The sequence below is a fragment of the Falco punctatus genome, assembly GCF_963210335.1.
Source record: "Falco punctatus genome assembly, chromosome: 3".
Lineage (NCBI taxonomy): Eukaryota > Metazoa > Chordata > Aves > Falconiformes > Falconidae > Falco > Falco punctatus.
This window is the reverse complement of record NC_137582.1, coordinates 72,431,130-72,456,658: the sequence shown is the minus strand read 5'-3', so window position 1 is coordinate 72,456,658 and position 25,529 is coordinate 72,431,130. Positions and strand designations below refer to the sequence as shown.

General features: G+C 37.5%; 1 protein-coding gene across 5 annotated transcripts in view; it reads left to right on the top strand.

Annotated features, from left to right (window-relative positions):
- The window catches only part of GABBR2 (gamma-aminobutyric acid type B receptor subunit 2), a 502,330-nt gene that overhangs the window by 332,783 nt on the left and 144,018 nt on the right, over positions 1–25,529 (top strand). For 4 of the 5 annotated variants that reach the window (XM_080378573.1, XM_080378575.1, XM_080378576.1 and 1 more), the window contains exon 13: positions 14,172–14,294. The exons of the other annotated variant lie outside the window; for it this stretch is intronic. In XM_080378573.1, the coding sequence (XP_080234699.1) occupies positions 14,172–14,294 (123 nt within the window). The remainder of the gene's footprint in view (positions 1–14,171; positions 14,295–25,529) is intronic. 5 annotated transcript variants of the gene reach the window in all.

The window sequence follows — 25,529 nt, the reverse complement described above, 5'->3', positions numbered from 1 at the left end:
AGAAATCAATCTGATGGAGAAAACAGTAAGAGGAATGTGCATGAAACAGAAACAAAATTGATATTATTATAGTGAGAAGTAATACCAAATGCATTTCCTATAGGCAGCTGAATAGATTTATTCTAATAAGTGGTAAAGAGTCATTTACACCCAAAATAAGTAGAATAATATTCCAAAACCTTGTCAGATTTCTCAGTTTGTTTCCCTCTGTATGTGGTCATGGAAGAACTGTATTACTACTATTTTTGTTAGTACTATGTTATTTTTTCCACAGTTGCAACATGTAGGGAGATGCTGTCACCACAAGATACACCTTTCCCTGGAAAGGTTTTGGATTTAAATAGACAGAGAGAGTTAACTCGGTTTCTTAAAAGAATTATGTCTCAGTTTATTAAGGAAATACATGACATGGCTGGAACTGGACCTAGCACTCTGGCACCTTTACATAGCCACCTAGTACTTTACTATTTGGTCATGCCAGATTTGCTTAAATGTGTGTTAATGAAATCCAAAATATCATTTAATGTAAAAAATAATGAAAAGTAAATAACAAGTATCTTAAAAATAACTAAAACTGTAAGAATTTTATGTACCAGAAATAGTGTATTTGGATGGAGGAAAGTGGAGACCACGCTTTCTGCACCTGTGCAAAGTGACCACATAATATATCAGTTTATGCTAGCAAAGTCCAGTATATATTTCTAAAGTATCTTACACTACCTGTATTAAAGACTTTTAACCAAAGCTGAGTCAGTATTTTACCTTCTTGAAAAATGAAATTTTACATTGCAAATATATTTTCAGCTATATTGGTAAAAATCTTTGTAAATTAGTGAAGTTACATACTGGTGGGGTAACACAAAAATATTTACTTGATAACCTTTATTATCCTAAGATTTTTATCATTTCTACAATACATATTATTTCAAATAGGAATGAGCAGGTACTTCAGTGGACTGTCACCAAGTATTTGCTTTGTTGTTTTTTAGAAAACATTTCATTTTAGAGCTTCAAGTTGCTACTCGATATTAAATATCACTGTCTTTTAGTTAAATGTAATCCTCAAAGTCTGTATAGTGGCTGTTCTTCAACAGGCTCATCAACAACTGCAAATTGCAATTATTTATTCACAGCTGTTTGTTAAAAATTGCTTAACATCAGTTTAAAAGGCACTGACCAGTATAAGGGATATAAACTTTCAGACACCTGGATGCTGACCTATGAACTACTTCACTGTAAGTGATACTGAAAACATCAAGGCAATTACAGCATCTTATTTAATATTCTGGAATTCAGAAAATAACACATTTTGTTCTGTAAACTTTAAAGGATCATAGCCACAGAATTATCTTGGTTTGCTTTATTTGGATTTTCCACTCCAGAACACAAACATGAATCATAAGGCAACAATTTTCTTGATGCAAACAAATTAGCTATACAGGGTAAATGTTTACTAGTCCTACTTTTTCTTTGATTTGCCAGGATAGAGCATTTTTAAGAGTTGATTGAAAAACATGGCATTCTTTACTTACGTCTTACAAGGATATTTCCATTTTCAGCAGATGTAGTTTACAAAGTATTTTGTATCTATGGAAGCATAAGCAACAGAAATTTTCACAAACAATAACTAACTGATAAATAAAGGTAGTCCTGTGTGAAAAAGCACATTCATGTTTCTTGAATTAGCTGTGCCATGACAGCACGTGACATGACACACAGCAGTTTCAATACAAGGAGTACAAAATTCCAAAATTATTTAAGTACTATGGAGCCTATTAATTGGGATCGCTTCGGTTTCCACCTGTATATAAGTATGACAGTAAAATCTGATATTTATGCCTGTCGTCCTGAATATTTTAATCAGGAAAATTTTCCAAACAGCAAAATTTCTTCACAGAGTGGAAGGATGTCTGTGTGGCTTTTGAAAATACAGGTTCATTCATTTCATGGAAGTGGGTATTAAGTAAGGGAGAGAAGAATATGGTGAGTGAATCTATTTATATTCATCAGATAGGGCAAAATTGCTTCTAGACTTTTACTGGACACTTATCTTTGTGAAGAGATGAGTAGATTTCTGTCTCGTTGTGAGAAAATATATAGAATTTTAAATAATAATACACTATAGCTCCATTTTAGCTCAGTGGAGAGTGTAACTAAATGATTTAGAGTATCTTGAATTAGCTGAAGATTTTTATTTACTTCTGTTCATAAAGCTCTCAAAAATCTCTTCTTTTTTCACCCATTTATACATCTACTCCTTTGTTATTGCAAAAAAATAAACAATAAAATTCAGATTACACTCCTTCTTCTATCAGGCTGCTAACTGAGACATTTTGCAAGATTCCCAGAGCTCTGTTACCATCTTTGATCTTGCTAGAGCTCAAAGGAAGCAAATTTTAAATGTATTCATTTTAGCTGGATCTGAAACAGAGGGATGCAAGGGAATCAATTTTTGTCAGATGGAAATGATAAATCGGTAGGGGAAAATAAATTATTTTTGAGTTTTTAAGAGGTTAGTAGAGATAATGGAAAGTAAAATGGAATTAGTATCAAAAATAACTGTAACACTTATAATTGAGGTGTAATTCTGATACATCTTTCTGTTTATTTTGGGCTGCAGAATGTCTTCTGCTCAGAGGAGGGCAAAGTTTTTATGTTTTCCTTGCCAGCAGGAGGACTGCCAGTTGGTAAAAGAGGGAGAAGAGAGTATCCGTGGCAAGAGAGCCTATAGTGGCCTGGGGAAGCTTTAGCTAGCTGAACCATCTGAAGAAGCCAGTCTTTGTGGTAAAATTTAGAAGGTTGTGAAGCTGTCTTTTTTGATGGGAACTGCACGGTCAGGTTTTAGGGGGCATTAAAGCAGTCCTGTGTAGTGACTGCTCCTGCACAACTCCAGTATGCCAAATAAAGACCACTCACTTTTGACAAATACCACCATAAAAAATCCAAAGCAGTGGTATTTAAAGATTCCATAAGCTTTATATATTCTGTTCCTTCAAAAACAAGTATTTGACCATTTGTAGGTGAACACAATAAAACACGATGATCTGCATCACAGTGCTGCTTGTTGCAGTTAGTATTTGAAAGTACCATAGTTCTCAGTTGCCATTGCTGTGATAAGCTTGTCTTACCTTTACCATAGTACATTCTAGCTCTGTCTATTTGTAGTTAATCCTTTAACTGTGACATCAGGGGAGGGATGATTTATGTTTAATTTTCACTGAAAATATTATCAATGTACTCAGTTATTGCTACCACTGTAGATTTCTGGTGGCATATGTTTTTATGTTGACAATGTTATTGCAAGGTAAATATAGAATATAATTGCACAAGGGATGTTTAACAGCATCTTTTCTTAAGACTTGTTTTGCTACAGCTTTGCCAATATTATTCTACTTGATGATATTTCATAAGTTTTCTCTGTTCTTAAATTTACTGTGTGACTGCAGAGTTCTCAGAAAATAAAGGGTTAAAAAGCTTAACAAGTATTGAGAAAAGATACTGGTACTATCCAGGGTTAGAAAGCTACAACCAACCACAACAGAGAAAAATGACTTACTAGTCCAGCCTGACTTAGCTGTGTCTGTCAGGCTGCAGTCTGGCAAACTAATCTTCTTGCATTCAGCCTGCTAAATCCTTAAAAGACTTCTGAAGAGAGCTGTGGTCTTCATGCGTTGCAAAGATGGATAAGACATTGCACAGACTGCTTTGGTGACACTAGCAGACGGAACGGAGACTGGTACTGCAAGGGGAACCATGGGGCACAGAGGCTGGGAGCAGGGAAGAGGCTGAGAATGAGAAATCAGGTTAGCTGCTAAGGGCTTTGGAGGAAACGGGAGCCTGTCCAGATAAAAAGAATGGGGAAGAGCCTGGGATTATAGACTGGGAGAAGGAGTTGAGGAGGGAGACTGAATTTGGATTAAAATTCTGAGACGTGAAATAACATTGAAAGCCAGGAAAGAGTTGAATGGGGCAAGGAGGACGGTAAGAAGTGGTCAAGAAAGCTGAGTATAGTGGAACGTAGAACCTGAGTTTGGGATTCAAGTGCTAAACTCTTGCTGAGGGACTAGGTCTGCTTTAAAATTAGATTAAGATTGAAATTTAGAGGCAGGATGGCAGACCGAGAAATAGTGACATAGACTGGGAAAGAAACATAGGAGTGGGAAAGGAATAAGAGGCAAGAAAAAGTTGTAATTAGGTGTGGCCGGAATGGTTGCCACAGAAGTTTGGGCAGAGCATAAAAACTGAACACAGGATTTTAGAGTTTCCCTGTTGTTTTTAATATTACTATGTATCTGTAAAACCTAAAAGCGAACTCTGTTCCTTGTCTTCCTGCTATGCTGTTGTACAGCTTGTGATAGCTACTAGTTATTCTTTTAGCTCAAGCTTATGAGGTGTGCAAAAATCTAAAGGTTCCTTTTGCTGGTGTGTGAACCTCACTGTAAATTATTTCTCTTTCCTTTTGTTTAAAAAGAATGAGCTCATGAAAATGTTAAAAGGCTTATGTTGTGGCTAAAAAATCAATCATTGAAAACCTACAGCTTGCTAGGATCTCTACAATGTACATTTGTTCCTCTGCATGCATTATTAAGTGCAGCCTTAGTTTTCTACAGGATGCCAGTGTCATGTAGCAGACACAGTGAGTGCTCTGGGCAGGCAATAGGGCTGTGTAATAAAAGGGGCAGTCTTCTGTTGCAGTCTTTTTCCCTTAAACCGGAAAAAAATACATAATGAAAAAGGCAGTAGGAGTTTTGAGAAAGGTGATCTCGTGTATAAGATAGTTAAGAGACGACATGAAGAAAAACAATTAATTGCCAGAATTATGTGTTATGCTTTAGAAGTCTCTCTGAGCATGGTTTTTGAGAAGCAAATTTACTACCTGAGTGAAGCAGAGCAAGAATTCTCAAACTTTTTAGCTTGTTGCCTTCCTACTCCATTTTTTAACACAAATGGCCAACCCACCTCAATTTCTATACTTAATGGTCCATAGACAGAAATGCATGGAAGACTGGAAGGGGTAAGACACCATCCATATCTTTCTGGGCAGCAGGACACATGGGTTGCTCCAAGCAGCCCCCAGTTCTGACCCCTCCAGTCGGGGTGGGCAGTGGCTGGCTGTGTGCTCTCACCCCGTGGTACCAGCTGCAGGGAAGCTGTCAGTACCTGCAACTGCACAGAGTGCCCTGGGGGAAAAAAACAGAGAGAAAAAGGCAGTTGGATGCCACACACTTAAAGGTTTATGTGCTGCTGCCTTCTCCTCACAACTTGTCTGTTTATTGCTATCCCAATCCCTCTGTGAGAAAGTTTATAGGATGAGTGTAATCTCTAGTTGTAAACTTTTCTATAGGTTTTTCAAGCCATCTATAGAATTTAAAATTTATTAGAATCTATAATCTTTCTCACAGAAGTCCTAAAGGGGTTTTAAAAGAGATACTCGTTATCTCAATCATTTAAAGATAAACAAGGCAAAGTTTTCCAGATTATATTGACAGAGGGATTAGGTCAGAACCTCACAGGCCATATATTATTTGCTCACTTAAATGCCTTTATAGATGTAGTTCTGTATTAGTGTGAATGTAGATCTTATTACCTAATCAGTGTTTTCTGTAACTACTGCTAGAAAATATTTTTTGAGGTCAGTTTTCAGATTGTAAATATTTACACTTTCCCGGGACATTTATTTCAATCTAGCTAGGGCTTTTTGTGTGTATAACAAAAAGCTATATGCTGGATTTCCCATACATACATAACATGCACGTGTATTTCATTAAGTGTATATTAGAGACCATAAGTCTGAAAAGGAGATGTGTCAAGGTCCAAAAATTTGCTTTGGGTAACCATACCAGCAGTAAACCAATCTATAAGGGACCATCTGCTGCAAATGAACCAGCACATGGATACCTAAAGAAATGTTCTGTGTTACTGTTCAGTCTTTGAGAGTAAGCAAGACAGTGGTTTGAAATTTGCTTGTTTGGGATTTTTTTTTTCCTTATGAATATTTACCACTGGACCAAGTAATCCATGATACTTACAGTGCAGCATAAATTATTCAGGTATAGCTTCATGGGTTATTAATATACAGATATAGTACTTCCTAAAGCAACACAAGTGGAAACCAAATTATCTGATTATTATTTTTTTTTACCCAAATAGCTGTAACTATAAATTTTAAGTCCAAAGCTTTGAAAATAGTCAGTGTAATCCTAGAATCCATATTTAGATGTAAAGTAAGCATCCTGTTTGTCATAAAAGCTGATCAGCCAAAATGCCAGCCGGGGAACAATAGGAATCACATTTCTAAAATTTACATTCATATAAATATGGATCGGGGAGCTAAATCTCAAGCTTCTGTCACAGAAAGAAGTTGAGCTAATGAACTGTACATCTAGGAGAAAAATCTGCTTTTGGAGTAATTTATGTATGTAAATTTCTGCATGGTACAGTTTGATAAGGCTAAACCTCAGTAGCAATGAAAACAATGAAAACTCTGTGTGAGATGTAACTGCTCATAAACAGCACTACAACCATAATTTCTATGTATTATGAGACTAATGGATGACAGAGAAATAAAGAACATGTCGCTATACAGTATGAAGCAATTTATTCCTGAATAGCTTGAAATTGGATTGTAAATGTAATCAAGTGCATTGATGTCCCCAGCTATTTGGTAACAATGTAGTATGCTTTCCCACAGAATTGTTCATTAAAGAAAATATTAAAGTCTAGGTATTTTAATGTTATCTCAAACAAAATCAGAACATTTATTCCAGACCATTCAAATCCTTTGTGCACTTTTTTCCTGAAGATTGGGATCCCTTTTAACCCTAAAGATGAGCATTCACAGCCGTGGTAGAAATTCCTCCACACTTACCGCCGTGCAATCTTGGGCTCTGCAGATGCATTTCTGTCAAAGGTGAATTTGACCTGCTGTGTTGATGGGATATGCAGTTCTCTCATGACAGCATATCTTGCTTTACTTATGGTAGTTCCAGAAGTGAACAGAATGTTGAGGTTTGTTTCTAAGAGAGTTGTCATAGTTTAAACCCAGCCGGCAACTAAGCACACACAGCAGCTCGCTCAGTCTCCCCTCACTCAGAGGGACAAGTAGGAGAATCAGAAAGGAATGTAAAACTTGAGGGTTGAGATAAGAACAATTTTAATTGACAGAAAATAAAAAATAAAGAGCAATAATAATAACAACAACAACAGTTATAATGCAAAGGAAGGAGAGTGGGAGAGGAAGGAAATCCAAAGGGAAGGGAGGAAAGAAAACAAGTGATGCACAGTACAACTGTTCACCATGCACTGACCGATGGGCAGGCAGTCCCTGAGCAACGATCCCCAGGCCCCAGCCAACACCCCCCACCCCACCCCCCACCCTCCCAGTTTACATACCGAGCATGACATCCCATGGTGTGGAATGCCTCTTTGGCTGGTGGCTGGTTCAAGTCAGCTGACCTGGCTGTGTCCTCTCCCAATTTCTTGTCCCCCTCCAGCGTTCTTGCTGGCAGGGCTTGAGAAATTCATAAGTCCTTGATTTAGTGTAAACATGACCCAACAACAACTAAAACCATCAGTGTGCTATCAACATTGTTCTCACACCAAATCCAAAACACAGCACTGCACCAGCTACTAAGAAGAAAGTTAACTCTATCCCAGCTGAAACTGCCCTACAAAACATTGTATAGCAAGAATAGTTGGTTCTAATGCTGTGAAGTCAAATTTCTTCAGTGCCATTTGGTTTTTAAGACTACAATGTTTTTTATTTTTGTCCTTTCAAGAGTTTTGTGAAACTAGCCATGTTATATCATTCTGCATGCTCCTTATGGTTGGATCAGCAATGTTAGTAAAACAATCCTCTCTCCAATTCTCTAATGCACTGTAGCCATAACTAACTGTAGCCAAAGCTCAGGCTTTCAAAGATGAAGATTTTTATATTTTTTTTAATTTGTCACTGAATACCTCTCCTTCTCTAACCTGTGTAAAATTTTTATCTTCTATCCCCCCTAGAGAGCATCCCCCTAGGATGTTCCCCCTTTCTTTTACATGAATTGGAAGAGAGGCAAGATGTCTTCTAATCAGATAGCTTCTCCTGGCAGCACGGCATAGATTCAACACATCCACATTTGCAGTGCAGTTATTGAGAGGGTCAGTTTGGCCAAAGTTGCTCTGAAATTATCCTAAGCATGAGTCAGAAAAGAAGACACGTTCTAGAAATAAGCGCTTTAGCAGGCTAGTGACTGTAGCTATTTAATTCTCAAAAACAAGCTTTTTGGTCATTTCCAATTGTCCATTATTATCAGTAGTACCATGCATTCCACTATCCTGGAAAGCAGTAAAAATCATCAAGTTATTAGACTGAAGGGGGTCACAGCAAATCCTCACAGAAAACATTTATTTTTAAGTTTATAAGTAGATATACAAATCTTTCATCAAATTAATCAAAATACCTCTGAAAGAGTAAAATGTCTTAAAGCTTAGCTATTTACTACCAGTGACTTCCTGGTCAAAAAACCTTGCTACTGCAAAATATGCTTTTAAAGTGTTAGCATTCACTCATTAAAACTAATGTAATTGCAGTGTGAAGTGTTCCCAATACTAATCATAGAACCTATTATAGGAAATACTCATAACAGCTGTTCAAAAAGACCATTGTAGAGCTATTGGAAACAATGGATAATGTGTTTTCAATACTTCTTTTTTCTCATTCTGCTACACAATAGAAATTAAGAGTGTATTACAGAATAGATCTCTAAAATATTAATGGCTTTAATAACCCAAAGATAGATATCTCCATCAGCCCATGTATGGCAAAGTTCACCTATCTACTACTGACTGCATCACCAGCCTCACAGCACCATCCCACTTGTGCCGACCCACTAAACATAGGGGAGCAGCCCTAAGGTATCTAGTAATCGTACTGTGAGAAATGAAAGGTTAGTTTATGCAACAGAGACACTATCCTGAAGGCAAGTTTAGGCGTGGTTGTATGGTCCCTTTTTGCAGCTTTGCAGACTTTATAATTTTTTTCCCCCAAAACTCTGTTATTTTTTCACTTTCCCCTTCAGTTCAGAGGGAGGACTTCTATCAGCATGATTTCTGTATGTACCAAGGAGAGGAAGATTGGGTTTCAGATTTCTGAGAGCTTCAGTAATTGCTGTCAGTGCTGTTCATTTAATGGAATAAGGTCTAGGAAGCTTCACAGAGGGATCCTTTAAAGAGGGTTTCTCTCTACAGATTCCATTCCAGGAGTCAGGGAAGAGACAACTGAAAAAAAAGTTACTGAATAGCGTTAAGTGTTTATCCAGCTAGTGCCAGAGGCAAGGGACAGATCTGTCAGCTAGACTAGAAAGGGTTGATCTACCTAAGAGAAACCAGAATTGCCTTCTTAAACAGAAAAACCCCTAAATTTTCAAGGAAAAGAAAATGTATGTCAAAACCTATAACAAAATAAAAATACTCCCAGCCTTGCTATGCTTCTATGAATGCAATTAATAAAACCCCCAAACAAATAAACAAACCACCAATATTTACCAACAGATCTTCCTTTAAATTTAAAGAAATTTTATTCTGAAAAAGGGAGGTAAAGTTCCTGATAGCAAAGAAACTAACTCTGAAAAAAAAAAAAAAAAAAGACAAGAGGAAATTAACTATTTGATCCATGCAGAAAAGCTCTTTGTGGAACTCAGAGTACAATGCTAATGTTGCATCCTGGAGAAGAGAGTAAGTCTTTACGTAAGTCTCCTTGTTCATGGTTTAGAATGGAGCTCAGCTTTAAGGTCCCTGTCATACACATTTGCAGAGTTGGTTTCTAATAAGGAAGAAATAACAAAGTTTTCCTTTGCCCAAACTACAAAGAGGAAGCCTAATGTTGAATTACTGTTTTTTGCCAAATTGCCACATGATCCCATAAGCAGGTGGAGGATAGCATCCTGCAGGGCACAATGGAAGCAAATGAAAAAAGCTGCACAAAAAGTCTGTGAAATAATAACCAAATGGACAGCTGAAGTTGCTGTGGCAGGTGGTACAGCCTGTGATAATTCTAGAAAATCCCCAAGGTTTTCATGAGCAGAAACTTCATCCCAGAACTTCAGACAGATTTTATATCTCCTATGATCAAACTGCAAGGTCTATAAAAGGTAAGGACTTTGATCTTAAACTTGTCTTCATGGTCACAAGTTCTCAGAAAAAATTTGATTTGCTCATACAGTGATGTTCTGAGAAGAAAATGGCCTACCAGTTTCTGTTCTGAGTGAATTTGTTTTGAGGACAGATAGCTTCAAATCCAGATATATAGTCCAGACTGGTAGCAATGGCATTTATAACAGTGGGCAGATCTGCCAGGATGAGACAGATTCACCTATCCAATCACAGATGGTAGAAAATATTACTCACAGATGCTGCTGTATGAGAGCTTGGCTTCAGCAAGGAGTCAGCAGCACTCACAAAAAATGGATTTTATTAGCTACCCTGCATTTCTCCCAAGGCTGATCTACTGTATGCTAGAAGGAAGATAAAAAGGGGAAAAGCAAGGATCTTCCTCTGAAAGAAGAATATTATATTTGATTGTAAGGAGCCTCCGTTGCTCATGACTTTCTTCTGTCAGACACAGAAATTGTTGGATTCACAAGATCTGAGTCAAGACTCCTTCAGTGCATCTGGTGTTTCCCAAGGAGTGGATGTACTGAATTAAGGACTGCTGGTGTGTGGGAGTGATGGCCGGGCAGGGGGAAAGCTGGGCTTTCTGTGGGGGGAGGGTGGAGATCAGCAAGCCTCTTAGAGATGCTGCTAGTGACACACCAATGGCATTTCTCAGAGCAAGTTTATGTTAGGACGTTCTGCTAATCACTGTCAGAAGTGAAAAATAATTGAATCGCAACACCTCGTTACGAAATGCTAGCATTTTGGTGAAGAGTGCTGCTGCAGAGCTGCATTACCGCTGTGGCTTTGCCAGGGACAGACCGTGGTGGCGATGGCTCCATGGGGCAGCCTCAGGAGCCCAGCCGTCAGCCCGCTCGCCCTGCGTGCAGCACTGGCAGCATGTGCAGATCGCTTCCTCAGGTTATCTCATGGGCTTTTCTTTTGCTTGCCTTCCTTCTGGCTGTCTGGTGGATGTAAGGGATTAATAACACCTGCTGCCAGTGACAGCTGCTGTTACGCGCCTCTCCCCTTCTGTCCAGAAAAGGGCCATTCACAATGTAACACAGGAAAAAATGCTCCAAGAGGTATCCAAGGAAGAGCTCCACTGTTAGCTGCATTTCTGCTTTGATTTGTTCTAATAATTACCCACCCCCCAAAAAAGGTTACCAAACTTACATGTGAACTAAAATACCAATATTGACCTACAGTAGTGCAGGGTCAGGTACAAATAGAAGATGCACACAAGCAGGAAAGGGCAATTAGCGATGTGATTCTGAATAGGAAGTGTTAATATGAGATTTCTTTTGACCCTGTTAGTGAGTGGATTATCCGTATTACTGCTTTTGATGGTATCCTTTTACTCTTTTGCTTCTGGAATTACTGTACCACTTTGATTAACATTACTGAGTGTTGGCAAATCTGCATCTTATTCAACCCAACTTGCAATGTCAATATAATTGGTATCAATTTGGAAGGCAGTGGGCTAGCTGTCACATGCCTTACCTGTCCCTGGTAAAACGTTCCCTATTTTCATGAGAAAGATAAGGCATCGTTACTGATGTTATGGGTTTTTTACAAGGAACTTTTATAGTTCAGTAGAGCAGAAAGAAACATTTCTGGCAGATTCTTTTCACATAGCTTTAAATTTCTCAAATGCATATTTTTAGATGAAGTAAATTGTTTATTAACACCTCTCTGGTTGGGGAGCAAAGGGAGGGGAATATTTCAGAACACTAATTTCTCTGATCCTAAATTGTGCCCAAGATATGTGGAATGAATTGTCCTTTAAAGGCTCCTGTTTCTGCCCATCGGCTACTGAGAGAGGTTAGACATATAATGGTTAAACAGCCAACTTTAGTAAAATAAACCCCATCCGTTAAAAAAGAAAGGCCAACTGAAATATGCCAACAAAATAATTTATCTAGCCATTTAAGAGGGAGAAAAAGAAATTTGGGTTGAGGGTCTACATTTCATCTAAATCCAAATTATCTTTGGACTTGATTCCCCATGGTTTTCTTTTCTACATCTCCACTCGCACCAAGAGCAGCACTAGGTATGTTTTGACAAGCCCTGTTTAGAGGCTTTAGAAAAGAGATAAAAAATGTATGAGCTTTTTCTGCAGAGGGTAACCTCAGTGATTAACAGTCCTGTTTCAGCTTTGCTTGCCACTTGGTAAATGACTAAAAGGTTAGGTATGGTTATGTTTTCCCAAAGAAGACAAGGGACCAAGCTGTATCTGAGAATCTTTGCTTAATACCTGCTTTCCTTTTAGCCTCAGGAGGAAAGACATTGCAACAGTCTTCCTCCTCCCTGTGCACCTCCCACCAAGACAACTTTTCCTTGAAAAGTTCTCCTTGCCAAACCCTCCGGCAGTGAGACATACCACCATGAAAGCTTCATCTTTCCCTTTGACCCACCCTCTCCAGGCATGCCTGTGCTATCTCTGATGAGATGGACACACTGCCTTATCACTGCTGCAATACTTTATTATGCTGCAAACATGTGGAAAGCATCATTTTCTGGTCCTCTATGATGATGGTGGCTACATGGATTTAAATAACTGGTCTCAGGAGATGAAAATAATGCATCAAGTCCTTTAAGTCATTCTGATTGCTAGCCTGTTTTACACTCATTTTACTCCAAATGATTTATAAAATGAACTAGCAGATTAACAAAAAGCGGTGCAAAATATTGCAGAAACACCTTTCAAAATGAAGAATATATCTCACTAAATAATATGAAAACCAAACTTTCTGAAGTTCCTCTTGCATTATTTCAAATCATATTCATACAATTCAATAGGTATTCAGTGCAAATACAATTTATTCTAGGAAGGCATACCACCCTCACCTGTATTGATATTAGCTCACACTTCTGGCTTTATAAGGCATTTTCAAAATCCTAACAAGTTTATCAAATTGAACTGAAATAATTGCAAGTTTATTAAGCTGCTCAGGCTTGATATTTTTGAATATTTAATTTGGATTAAGCCAACTGTTTTTGAGAACCAAAACTAGGTGAAAATATGTAGGTTTGTCCGTGTTGAAACAATTTGGCAATGTCTTTTGAATATTGGATGAGTGTTCATTAGTAATAGAAGTACATATTAATTTATAAAACATGAACATAGGTACAAGAGGACTGACACAAAGTTAATTTAAGCCTGATATTTGAACATGCTTAGAGCCTTGCAACTGAAATAATGTACTTGCAGTGTATTTTTTCTGTGTTGCTACTGTGTAGCAGTAGAAATAATATAGATATTGCATGCAGCTATACAAGACTGTAAAACATGGTTTTGCTTGTTATTTTTATTAGCAACTTGTTTTCTTTTTTGAACCTAAAATCCATGCAAAATTAAAAACGTGTTTTAAGTTGCATGTGAATAAAATCTTCTAATCTTGATAATATTTAAAAAACATAACATCCCTTTCTGCTCCCTGGGTAACAGAGGCAAATGTTAAACACATACACACAAAACCTCAAAAATTAACTTATCTTTTAATACCTGGCAAGTGTGTCAACAGCAGTGATCTCCAGAGGTCCCTTCCAACCCTGACCATTCTGTGTTTTCCACATCCGAGAAGGTTATGAAGAAGTGAACACTGTAAATCTTAGTGAAAACTGTCTGAACTCCTGCTGCTCTGACAGATGTAATGAACACTTTTGCGCATTTGCATACATAAACACCATAGTGACCCTCTAGAATATGAGTGGGTTATATTTTCCAGGACTTAATATTAAACCTGGACTTCAATATCAATATTTAAGAGTCCTCCCAATTTCTTTTTAGAAATTGGAATGCACTTTAGATACTTCTAACAACCAGGAAACAAACTAAAATAATTTGTGTCTTCTTGCTTTTATCTTTTGATATTTCTGAAACTTCTATTTGTTCATTGTTAAAAACCCTTTTTATTAGCAGCCTGTGTTTTTCTCCCTATATAGGACTAAAACTGTACAGGGATCTATCTATGGCTCATGGGAATCTCCCCCCCTTTTTTTTCCCTTTTTTTTTTTTTTTGTCTCTCCAGATCATTAAAGACCAGAAGCTACTGGTGATAGTTGGAGGGATGCTACTGATTGATCTTTGCATCTTGATTTGCTGGCAGGTTGTGGATCCTTTGAGAAGGACAGTGGAAAAGTATAACATGGAGGTATGTCCTCAAGCCCAAGTAATACTTATGGTTGCATATCAGTATCTAAGATTTCTGTAAGAACAAGCTAAAGTTGCACTAGGTTATATGAAAGCAGGTCAAGCTGTGTATTTGGGGGGAAGCAGGATTCTGTTTTGTAAAAGCAAATACAAATTAAGTAACTGCAACCAAAAGAAATTGTATCTGTAGTTGAAGGTGCCACATTTCTGTCACTTGTGAGAGATTTTAGATGAAAGTGTTGTAAACACAGGAGAGTCCTCTGCTAAGACTCTCTATTAGAGTCTGTTGCAATAAATAATAGATTATCAGAACCCATTAGCAGATTTCAGTAAGAGCTCATTCAAGATAAGTGCAGAAGGGGTCACTGCTTAGACTGCATTCTTTATGGAGATGTTCAGGAATTATGTTACCTACTGCTATATTTATTTTCAGTAATAGCATGAGCATACACACACTCCGTGATTGTTCCTATTTTAATGTCATTCTCAGAAAGGTCATGCTAGAGATTTTGATAGGGAGGAGGTAATAACTTAATGCCAGCTGTACAAATCTTCCAGCATTCAGGTAGGTTTCTAGAAGAAAAGCTTTCTGGACAAACTGACAGCAGGAAACACGGCAGCAACAGTGCAGAACTAGGATATAAAAAAAAATCTATCTGTATGCAGATTAGGAGCATTTGAGAGTTTATTACCTCCAACATGGAAACTGGTAATAGCTGAAAACTAGATTATTTGAGGACAATCTAGAAGTGTTATTCTATTCTTCAGTATTTGGCAATCAGTAAGAAAAAGAATGGTAATTTTCCCTTCTGATGTTAACATTTGCAAGAAAAGATATATTTTATTCCATTATTTTTACTTTGGTCTTACTTTGCAGTGTAGCTCTGGAATTTTAGTAGAAGTATTTACTTTTTATTTGAATATAATTTGTATAAGGTGTTTTAGAACGATGCCTCCTAAACTGCAATGGATGCTTTTCAATCATTTTAGAGTCTGAAAACATACTTCTCAGTCATTCCCTAGCATTTGAACGTTTTTTTAAGAGACTCCCCAGTTACTATAGTTGTCAATAAAAAATGAAAAATGTAACAGAAACTTGTCTTGTGGAGACACTTCTGCTTTGTGTTTGTAGAGCTTGAAACAATAGCAGCTTGTCGATAGACTTGTTTGCTTCACTTCTGCATTTACTGCATTGCAACTGATATTTCAATTGCCAATGTTGTTAATGGTTTCACTGCTCATTTAAAACCAAATATATTATGATGGATGAGTAGTCACAAATTTCAGTTGAAATAATGCTCATTTCAGTGCTGTGGGTGAATGAGTTAGAAGGACTTTTACTTTTTTCCCTGATCAGAGGGAAGCCATAAATAAACATCCTGACATCTGGTCTTATCAGAATTACCTTAGTGAAATTTCTGCAGAGAGCAGCAGTAACTGTGAAGTTACCAAAACATAAGTACCATATATTTGAAAAATAATGTTTATTGCGGTTTTTAAATCGTTGCAATTTCCATCTGAATTATCAGTGTATTCCTTGGTCGTGTAGTGTATACCACTAAAAATTCAGTGTGTTTGTCCCACATTCGGTGCTATCTAGTCCACAGGTCTGCAAACCAGTTGTCTGAACTTTGTATCAGAACTTAAATTCTCTGGAAACTATGTAAGGCCATGTAAACTCACATTCATTGAATGCACACACAAGGATGTGTAATATTTTGAACACTCAGGATAGAATTCAGTTAAACTGACTGTAAGTGCTCTTAGCTATTATTATAAATTCCCAGAATGTTTTTTAAGCTAATGGATTTGAGGAGGGAAGGAAATAAAAGTATTATGCAAGCAAATTTAGTCATTTAAATCCTGTACATGTTTTTATCTTGTAAAAGCAGTGAGGTGAACTGCAGTTTGCTTTCCTGAAACACACCTCTTCAGGTCCCAGAAACTCCTGAGTAAAGGCAAATGACAGTTGTATTTGCTTGTTAAATTAGATTATTATTATTATAGTTTGCTTTTTTAAATTTTAGGGAGGTTAAGTGCATTCTCCAATGGTGAATTCTTTAATTGGTAGTTGAGTTTGCCTGAGCAGGTATTACCTTTTGCATGTTTGAAAAGCACTTACCACCATAGTAAACACTACTGGAGGCCAGTTTCTGCCTTATTTCAGCAATACTCTGTCTCATATATTCCTTGTCCCACTTGCTTCTATGAAATAATTTTAAAGGCGTATTTTCTTTCAGTTAAAGTTGAATCAAGTGATAGAAACTAAACTAAATGTAGGCTCCAAAGTTATGAACACAATCAGTCATTCTAGCTAATGAACTGTTTGAGTGCTGTTTTAGCTATGAATACTCATCAGCTTCCTATGTAGATGTTCTGCATTTGGCTACCATAAGGTGGTCCTCTCTTAACTGTGTCTCAATAAACAAGTCTATCAAAGAAACCAAGACGTGGAGCCTAAAAACTGGCAGTGTCCTTTGCTGTTTGGCATTATTCACAAAATAGTTTATTTGAATACCAACGCCAGTGAATTATCAAGCACTTTTTAAGAATTCAGACTCCTTTTCCAGAATTGTTTGTAAAGTCAAGCTATATGTGCCTTAAAAGCTGAGGACAGGCAGTCTACATCTAAAAATGCAAAGGGAAGTGAAGGCACTGGTGGTGACTCTGCCCCTGACAGAAGTAAGGTATCAGATGGGATGTTGGGTCTGTCAGCTTTCAGACTTGCTTCTGGCATCCTGACTCTAAATGTCAGGCATCCTTATGAAAAGTACATCTATAGCTTCCATAAGAGACTAAGTTAAAAGTTTTAATGGCTGAGATGTAAAAAGCATCTATACCATGCAACCACCTGTAGGGCAGTTATTTGATATATGATATATAGACAATGTAGTCCTTGGATAAAATCAAACAGGTTACAGGTAAAGGCAGGGACCACTTTAAAATTTCCTTAGCTGTATGCTGATCTGCAGAAGACCTGTAAGTTTTCACCCATGTATACTTTATATAGAGTACTGTAGGCTTGATTTTCATATAACATAGAAGTATTTTCTGACACAAAATGTTGCTTAACTTCAAGCAGCAATGTAAAAAATGGGAATTAATCATATAATTATCTCTATTTATCTGGTTTGCTTGTTGCACTAGCTGTAACATTTCTCTTTTTGCTAAAGTTTCAGCCCAGTGAAGAGACCAATTGCTTTTTTCTCACTAGCTTCTTCCTAGGCTGAACTTGGAACTTGCTTTTTTAGATCGCAATTCACCTTCTTTGTTATAGTCACAGTGCTCTGTGGACATGATCAGATTTCGAGTAGGTTCCTGCCAGACTGTTTCTCCTGGCTGTGTCAACTGGAGTGCATCCTCCCTCACCATCCTGCCAGCTGGGTTCTTGGGCTTGACAGGCCATGAGGAATTACAGTGCTTTTGTGTATGCAGCTGTGGAAGAACTTTACCCCAGTGGCAAGGCTCTAGCACCTTTTCCCAGCCATCTGGGTTTTGTTCTGCTTTCTTAAGATGGCAATGTTTATGTGCAAGGGTGCTCTTTGTGTTTTTTTTCTACTGCCCAACAAACTTTGTTTGCCAGTTTCAGTCAAACCTGACAGAGCAGATACAGCTTTTAAGGATGTAGCACTTCTACAGATTTGATGGAAACAGCCAGCTGTGGGTTCTGGTAGTGTATCCACCAAGAGGAAGGTTGCAGAGTGAGTTTACCCCTCTGTATAAAGACAAACATTATAAATTACATGCTATAGGGGATCTTCATACTTTATTAGACGCAAAGAATCCAGCCACAAGACAAAAAGTATATAGGAAACCAGCTTGCTCTAATTTCAGTTGCTCACTGATACACCTGCATTGGAATGAAACCACAATCTGAAACAGCAAAATCCTTTACAAAGTGGAATATGTTCTCCTTGTGCAATAGCCATATCACAATTCAGTTAGGTACTTACTGCAGTTCAGTAAGTCTGTGTGTAAACATACAGTCACACTCACCTGTTGCTCATAATACAACGGTGTAGTAATTGTTTGGCTCTAAAGTTTAGCTTGAAAGCCTGTTACTGGCTTGTCTTCTCCCAACACAAATGTCTATGACACAAATTGAATCACTGTGGCCTTCAAAGGTAACCAATGATAATGTTCAATAAATAAGAACTTGTATACTAAAGGAGAAGTACTAGACTTCATAATTCCCAAGCTAAAAAGATCTTGCATTAGACTCGATAGAAATAATACTTTGCATATGGGATGCCAATATTTCTAGTAGAATTTTAAAACCTGTTGATCTAGGGCAGCAACCTTTGCATTTCTTGATGTCTTAATGCCAGTTATGTAGTTACCTCTGCAATGTTTCCTCTTATGCAACCTTATGATAACTTTACCTTTATTTAAAAATAAACTTCATTCTGGAATCTGGAGTACCAGTATTTAAGGTTTCACACTGAATTGTCCTGGGATGGTAATAAACATGAAATGGAGAAAAAAAAACCTAGAACAAAGTGCCATTTTAGAAGATACAGAAGAGAAAAACAGATCGATGAGACACATCCTATTTGGCCTTGTAGCATTGATGTAGAAATAAAGTGTGGAAACTAAGAATGCCCAACTTTATATGAGGACATTGCTATAACAAAAATGTCAATAGGCAGGAAAAATTGAGTAGTGCAGTCTGTTGAAGAAAATTTGGAGTCAATTCAGATTAATGAATTAATCATTGCAGTGAGTGAGGCAGAATTAACATGCATTCCAAGTGTGTAAGTATGCTATCGGACACATATTGCTAACCAACAAGTCAGGTCAGCTTTGACTGGTATGTTGAGGGAGTCATAAACATTGCAAAAGCAAAAAATGGCTGTGTAAACTCAACAAATGTGATGCTCAGACTAACTTATTTAGGAGTGATGACTGCTTTGTAATTCAACAAATTAGAAAATCCAAAAAGACAGAATTAACCCTTGAATTCATTCTGAATAGCATACAGAATCTGTTCTGAAGCGTTGATATCTGAAGGACTTTTCTGTAACTGCAGACAGATCGTTCTTAGCTTTGATGGCTTTGAAGAAGCAACAACCAAAAAAGGTCAGTGAAGTGGTAGTCAGCTTCAGAAAGGGGAGCAACATAAAACTGAGGAAGCTTCTTAAAGAGACACTAAAGATGACACTGTAGAGAGTTAAATCTTTGCAGGTGGCCTAGAGAGTGTTAAGAATATCATATTGGAGAGACAAAGTAAAGGCATGCCATGCAGCAAGTAAGACTTGAAAAAGAGACTCAGCATGATGAAACAGCAGGAAGACATCCTTCAAAAAAACAAAGTTGTATCCAAATGAGGATAGAAAGCTTCATAAAGTCTGGTAAGTTAAATATAGAACACAGTAAAGCAGTCTAAAAAAAAAATTTTGCAAAAAGCAAAAAAAATTAATAATAAATCTTTCTCTAAATATCGGTAGCAAGCAGTTTGCCAGGGAATCTTTGGGGACAGTATTTGATCAGAATGTAAGAGCATTACTTGCAGAAAACAAGGCTGTGTAGTATGATTAAATGATTGCTTTGCTGCTTTATTTAGCAAAATTCTTTGTGGAAGAGCTTGTAGAGCTTGCTGTGCTAGAACCCTTCTGATGAACTCACCGAGGAGTGACTGTAGTTGCCAGTAGGAATAGAGAAACTGATCAGAAATATATCAGTGGAAACAGACTATTCTCCCAGACTTTCTAAAGCAATTCAAAGGAGTAATAGTTAAACTACTGACAGCAGTGTGTAATCATTAGCTCAAAACTGCTTTGATATCTGAGTGAGAAGTTGCAAATGACTTGCCATGTTTTCAAGATGGAGTGGAAACCTCAAACTTGTAAGTTAATGTCTGTAGCAGTCCAGCTTATAAAAATCATAATCAGGAGTGGAATTAGAAGTCGATATGCTATGTTGAGGAAGAGTTGACATGGCACTTGTGAGGGAACAAGTCATGCAAAAACTCAGTGAAGTCCTTTGAAGAAGCCAGCAGGCATATGAATGGAAGCTGACACAGCATGCTAGGTCTCCAAAAAGGACCCAGCAATTTCTTTCATCAAAGGCTGTCATGGAAATTAAACAGCCATGGAATAAGAGAGAAACTCTCAAATGGATATAAAATTCTTTAGAACAAGGAAACAGAATTAAGAAATAAATAAAAGTTCATTTTCCAGGAAGGAGGGGTGTAGCCTGCAGAGTCCTTCAGGACAAGTCCCAGTCTCTGTGCTGGGACCTGTGTTGTTCAGTGGAAGAGGAAGTGAATGATAAGATGACAAAGGTTTAGTAAGTTATTCCAGAAAATGGTCTTTCCTGATGGCAACTGCAGCAGCAAACCTAAGGATTATTATCTTGTTTGCCATGTGAAGTCTTACTGATAAAGAGAAAAATGGGAGCTTAGGTTTTGATTTTAAGTTCAGCTGAAGGAAACCAATAAATAGGCCAGGTAAATTCAGATGTCTTACATCTCTGTGGATAAGACTTAAAACAATTACAACTGCCTAAGTTTTTCATTCAAATAACTAACCCAGAACAAAATCACAATGTTAGCTGACTTGACACAACTCTGTGATGCCCAACAATGTTGAGTATATTCTTGGTGGATGGATGAAAGTGCAACAAGACTGGAAGAAATGTTGTTCCTGGATCTCTGATTGTCTTTTCTGTGAGACTGCTCCTAGTGTAGTACCTGAAGAAATGAATATTCCACAGATATTATTTGGACTGTATGTGAATGCAACTAAATATATGATTCTAGAAGTTACTCACAATAGGAATGCCAGGCCACTGATAAGTGAGAGTTTGTGAACATAACTGAGATGTGAGATAAAGAAAACTCAGGAAGGAGTTCATATATTAGGTGTGAAAGAAAAGGAAGAGTAAAAGTGACATGTGGAATCAGAATCCACAATCTCATCAGATTGTAAAGTAGGTATGTTTATTCAGCGGAGGGTGGGGGTGGGGGTGGAGTCGGTGACTGTCACCAAAGCCGTGCGTGCCTGGGGCAACAACTTGCCTCAATTTATGTAATCAAATGTTGCATATACATAAGACTTCCAAATATGCCTATACATATTCATAACCTACTCCCGCTTCATATTAAAATAAGTTCCAAGAAGTCATTTCCATAAATCCCTCCCAGCTGCGCTTGCGTGGTGCCTCTTGGTGGGTGTCGTGGGGATGAAGGCTTGGTAGTCTCCCTCACTCTGAAATTTTTACCTTCTCTCTTCACACAGACTCTGTTGTTCCTTGATCCTTGTCCAAACTATAGAGTTGGTTTTAGCTAGTTCTCATCATGAACTGTCCTTCAGGAGGAACTTTAGGCTCCTTGCTTCAGTTAATTTACACAATGATTAGTAAAACAAAGAATTATTTATCAACAACGATCTATGTAATTGTGAGCAATTAGATCTGCTAAAATTTCTTTAACCTCTTCCCTCAAAAGCATGCATGTCCAAAGTGAACATGGTACTGTACCCAAATAGTTAGACTAGTTAACTAAAAGCAGAGGCCACCATATATAAATATTTTCTTTAGGACAGCCTTTTGTCTTGTGAAATAGATTTTTCTTTACATTTTTCAACAAAATATATGTGAAAATTGGGATTTAATTGCACAGATGTAGATCGAGTATAATTTTCATAGAAAATTTTACTTAAGCCATAGATTAGTTGCCTACATGCTTTTCCAGGGCTCTTTTATGTTCTTTAATACAATTTTTAAATATATTCTTCATTATTATTTTTTTCTTTAATATTCATCTTCAGTCATGACAATGCTGCTGTAAGAACTGGAAAATACCCTGGCCCAAAATTATATATGGAGAAGGGTGCGTGTGTGTGTTTGCATACACATGATAAAAATATGGGAGTTGCATAGGTCTGGAATTGGTAAAGATGTCTGATTCAAATTCATGTGCTCAAGTAGATTTACGCAGATTCTTCGCTGTTTTGAAACAATCAGATCACGTTCTTTTCTCTTTCTGCATATGTATATATGCATAAACAGATGTGTTTAGGGAGCGTTGTTTACATTGTGCTGTTGGGCTATTCAGTCAGCTAACAGCTGGCTTAGTGAGAACTTTGTCAAACGTATATTATGAAATGAAGAATATAATTGGCTGAAGTATTTTCTGAGGGTGTTCAGCCTAATGCAGGTCAGATCTTGTTAGTCAATTTGTTCTCTAAATATCATTACACCCATCTGTTTCCCCTACTATTTTTTAAATAAATTTAATTTCTTTCCTTCCAATTTGAAATATTACAGACTGTGGGAGCCAAATGTCTCCTGAAATCTGTAGCCTGCTTTCAAACCCTGCCATTGTAGCTCACAGCAGGCGGCCCGCCAGCAGTAGCTGAAACTGAGAACTCTTACTTGCATCTGCTGGGGCCCACTGGTGGCTGGCAGCCATTCCAGAGAGGAGGAAAATGAATGGCCATTAGAGTCAGCTGTAAACCTTCCGCCGACCCAGAGGATCTAGAGCAGGTCCAAAGAGAGAGTAAATATTAAAGTGCAAAATCTGCTTTACTTCTCTTTCTCATTTGACAGCAGTTTCCAAGGAAACGGAACAAAACGTGAGAAGTGGGAGCCAGCAGCTGAGATTGACTCAGCTGGTAGCTAGTCCTGCTTCTGTTCCCATGGAAACACGTATCAAATTGGCAAAAATAAAGAAATAGGGCAGGGTCAGTTCCAAAATGGCAGGATGAATGGCTGCTGCTTCAGCTACTTAATAAGATGAAGCTTACTAGTATTTATTCCTCTTCAGTAAGTAATTCCAATTCTGGTTCTGGCTCCATTATTCACTCCCCAATAAATGCTACTTCCTAACCTCAGGAACATAGGAACCACTGTCATTGACAGGGCTTGTAATTTGTCTTGTTCACTGGCTTGTTTGCAACAATGACTGGCACAAATACTTTCAGAGGTGAGTGCTGGAAACATGTAGTGCAGATCTGAGCCTTCATCTGTCATTGATAAATTTTCAGCCATTGTTCATAATGAGTAGTGACTTCAAATGTACGATTGCGTATATCTCATAACTGTTTTATATGCTCACTATTTGAATACTTTTGTTATTCCCATAAATGTCAGTTGGTTTTGACTCTTGCTAACTTTTTACAGTCCAGTGTAACTGCTAACTTGGCACTGTGTGAAGAACTTCCTTTTTCGGTTTTGGAAATGTTGCTTTTCCATCCTATTGAACATATTATTTTTCTTTTAAGGGACAAAAGAGTTGGATCTTCCACATCTATTTTTGCAGTACCATTCATTATACATCTGTGTGTTTACTGTACAACCTTATTTTCCTCTTTTCTCTTTGGTAGACAGTCTCTATCTTATTAAGCTCTTTTTCCTATGACATACAAACTCTAAAGCATCCTTTTCAGTTAGGATGACTAATATTGCATATTTTAGAAGATCTGTGTAATGGTTTTATCTATTATTTATCCTGTTCCTTATATTTAGTGTATTCTTTTTCAGTGTTGTACACCATTAAACAAAATTTTGGACTTTACTGTCAAAGTGATTCCCAGATCACTTCCATGCACTAATTAAGACCCTGAGAAAATGTGTAAGTAGTTCCCCTGGTTTTGGGTGAAAATGGCTTTACAGTTAGAGATATCAAATTCTATTTGTCATCATATGGCCCACTCAGTTACTTTCCTCACAGATCTTTAGATTCAATTAACCTCAACATTTTCATCTGCATATTTTCCTGCTTGTGCTGTTGAGCAACACTGATTTTAGTAGGGAATTACGGTTCTTAGAGTGGAAGTATTACTCTGGAATATAGAAGCATGATACTGTGTTTTTTAAACCTGTAATAGTTGTTACTTGTACTGCTGTTATGTAGTCACACTTCTGGCATGTTGCTACTACCTTGCTAACACTTTGCTGTAGCTCCTCCGTTTCTGAGGACTCAGCTACCATAGGTACCTGACAGGACCCATCCTTTCCACTACATTTGGCAATCCAGATTATTTTTCTTTCTTCCTTTGGGATTTCGAGGTATAATCCCCAGTCCTAAGAGAAACAGACTATTGGACAAAAGGAAATCAGATGGCAGATATCTAGTACCAGTAAAGTCATTACATACATATGGATTAAAAGCAGCCATTTACCACTTTTGGTAACAACACTACTGAGATTGCTGTGTATAGCATGAGACTACCAGTAAATGATTTAAAACCTAATCACTATCAAAAGCAACAGGCATACCATCTATCAGTGATATCTTGCTGGTTCACACAGAAGACACTGTGACAGTTTTGTTTGTTTGCTGAGGAGGCTCAGTATGTGTTAGATCCAATAGCACTTCTTCACTTTAAACTTCAAATACATAGGATACATTTGTTCAGATTTATTTCTCTGAAGGCTGAAGCCAGAGCCAAACTTAGCATTGATTTTTATGCTTCCTTATAAGGCTGCAAACAACTACAGAATTGGTTTAGGACAACACTGATGCTTTTTGGCAGTCAGTTCCTGACTGCCAAATAGCAACATACCTGGCTTTAGGATATTTCAGCATTTGTTCAGCAGTGCCACACTTGCAAGAGTTTAGCAGCTCATCTCCTCACATGTTTTCCTTGTTCTTTCAAGGATAAATCTCTGAGGGATCTCTGGACACATTTTTACTTGAACTGCATATTGTGTCAAGATTTGGGGGCATTATAATCCAGACAGGAATATTTTTCACTCTTTTGTCAATGATTTGAATTGTTCGTAATATCAGAAGCAAGAAAGACAAGGAAACTCTCCCTCCATCAAACACCACAGCCCGATTAAGAAAAACTTCCAGAAGACAGACTCCAGGAATGTATTCATCTTCCTTGTTGCATTATATCCTGGGTAGTCAATGTTCAGCCCTTTCTAGCCCTGTAACATCTCTCTGTTGTTTTGTGGAAGCGAACACCACTGTACAGGGAAAGACAGACTTTAATGCCTATGTCAGGAAGCAGATGCTGATGCAGATTAAATGAAGCATGATGAATTACTGCAAGAATATGCTGAGACTGCAATAGAGACCAATAAAATCCTTCTATCAGACTTCTCTGAAGATAAAAAATTCTATGTTAAAATAGCTATTTAGGATAACAAATCATCTAATGTAATTAATGATTCTTTGGGAGAAGAATACTCCCTTGTTCCTTCAAATGTTTAATAGATGGATACTGAAAAGACACACCTAGGGTATCCTGGTAAGCCTTTAAAACTATATGGCTAGTCATGAGCA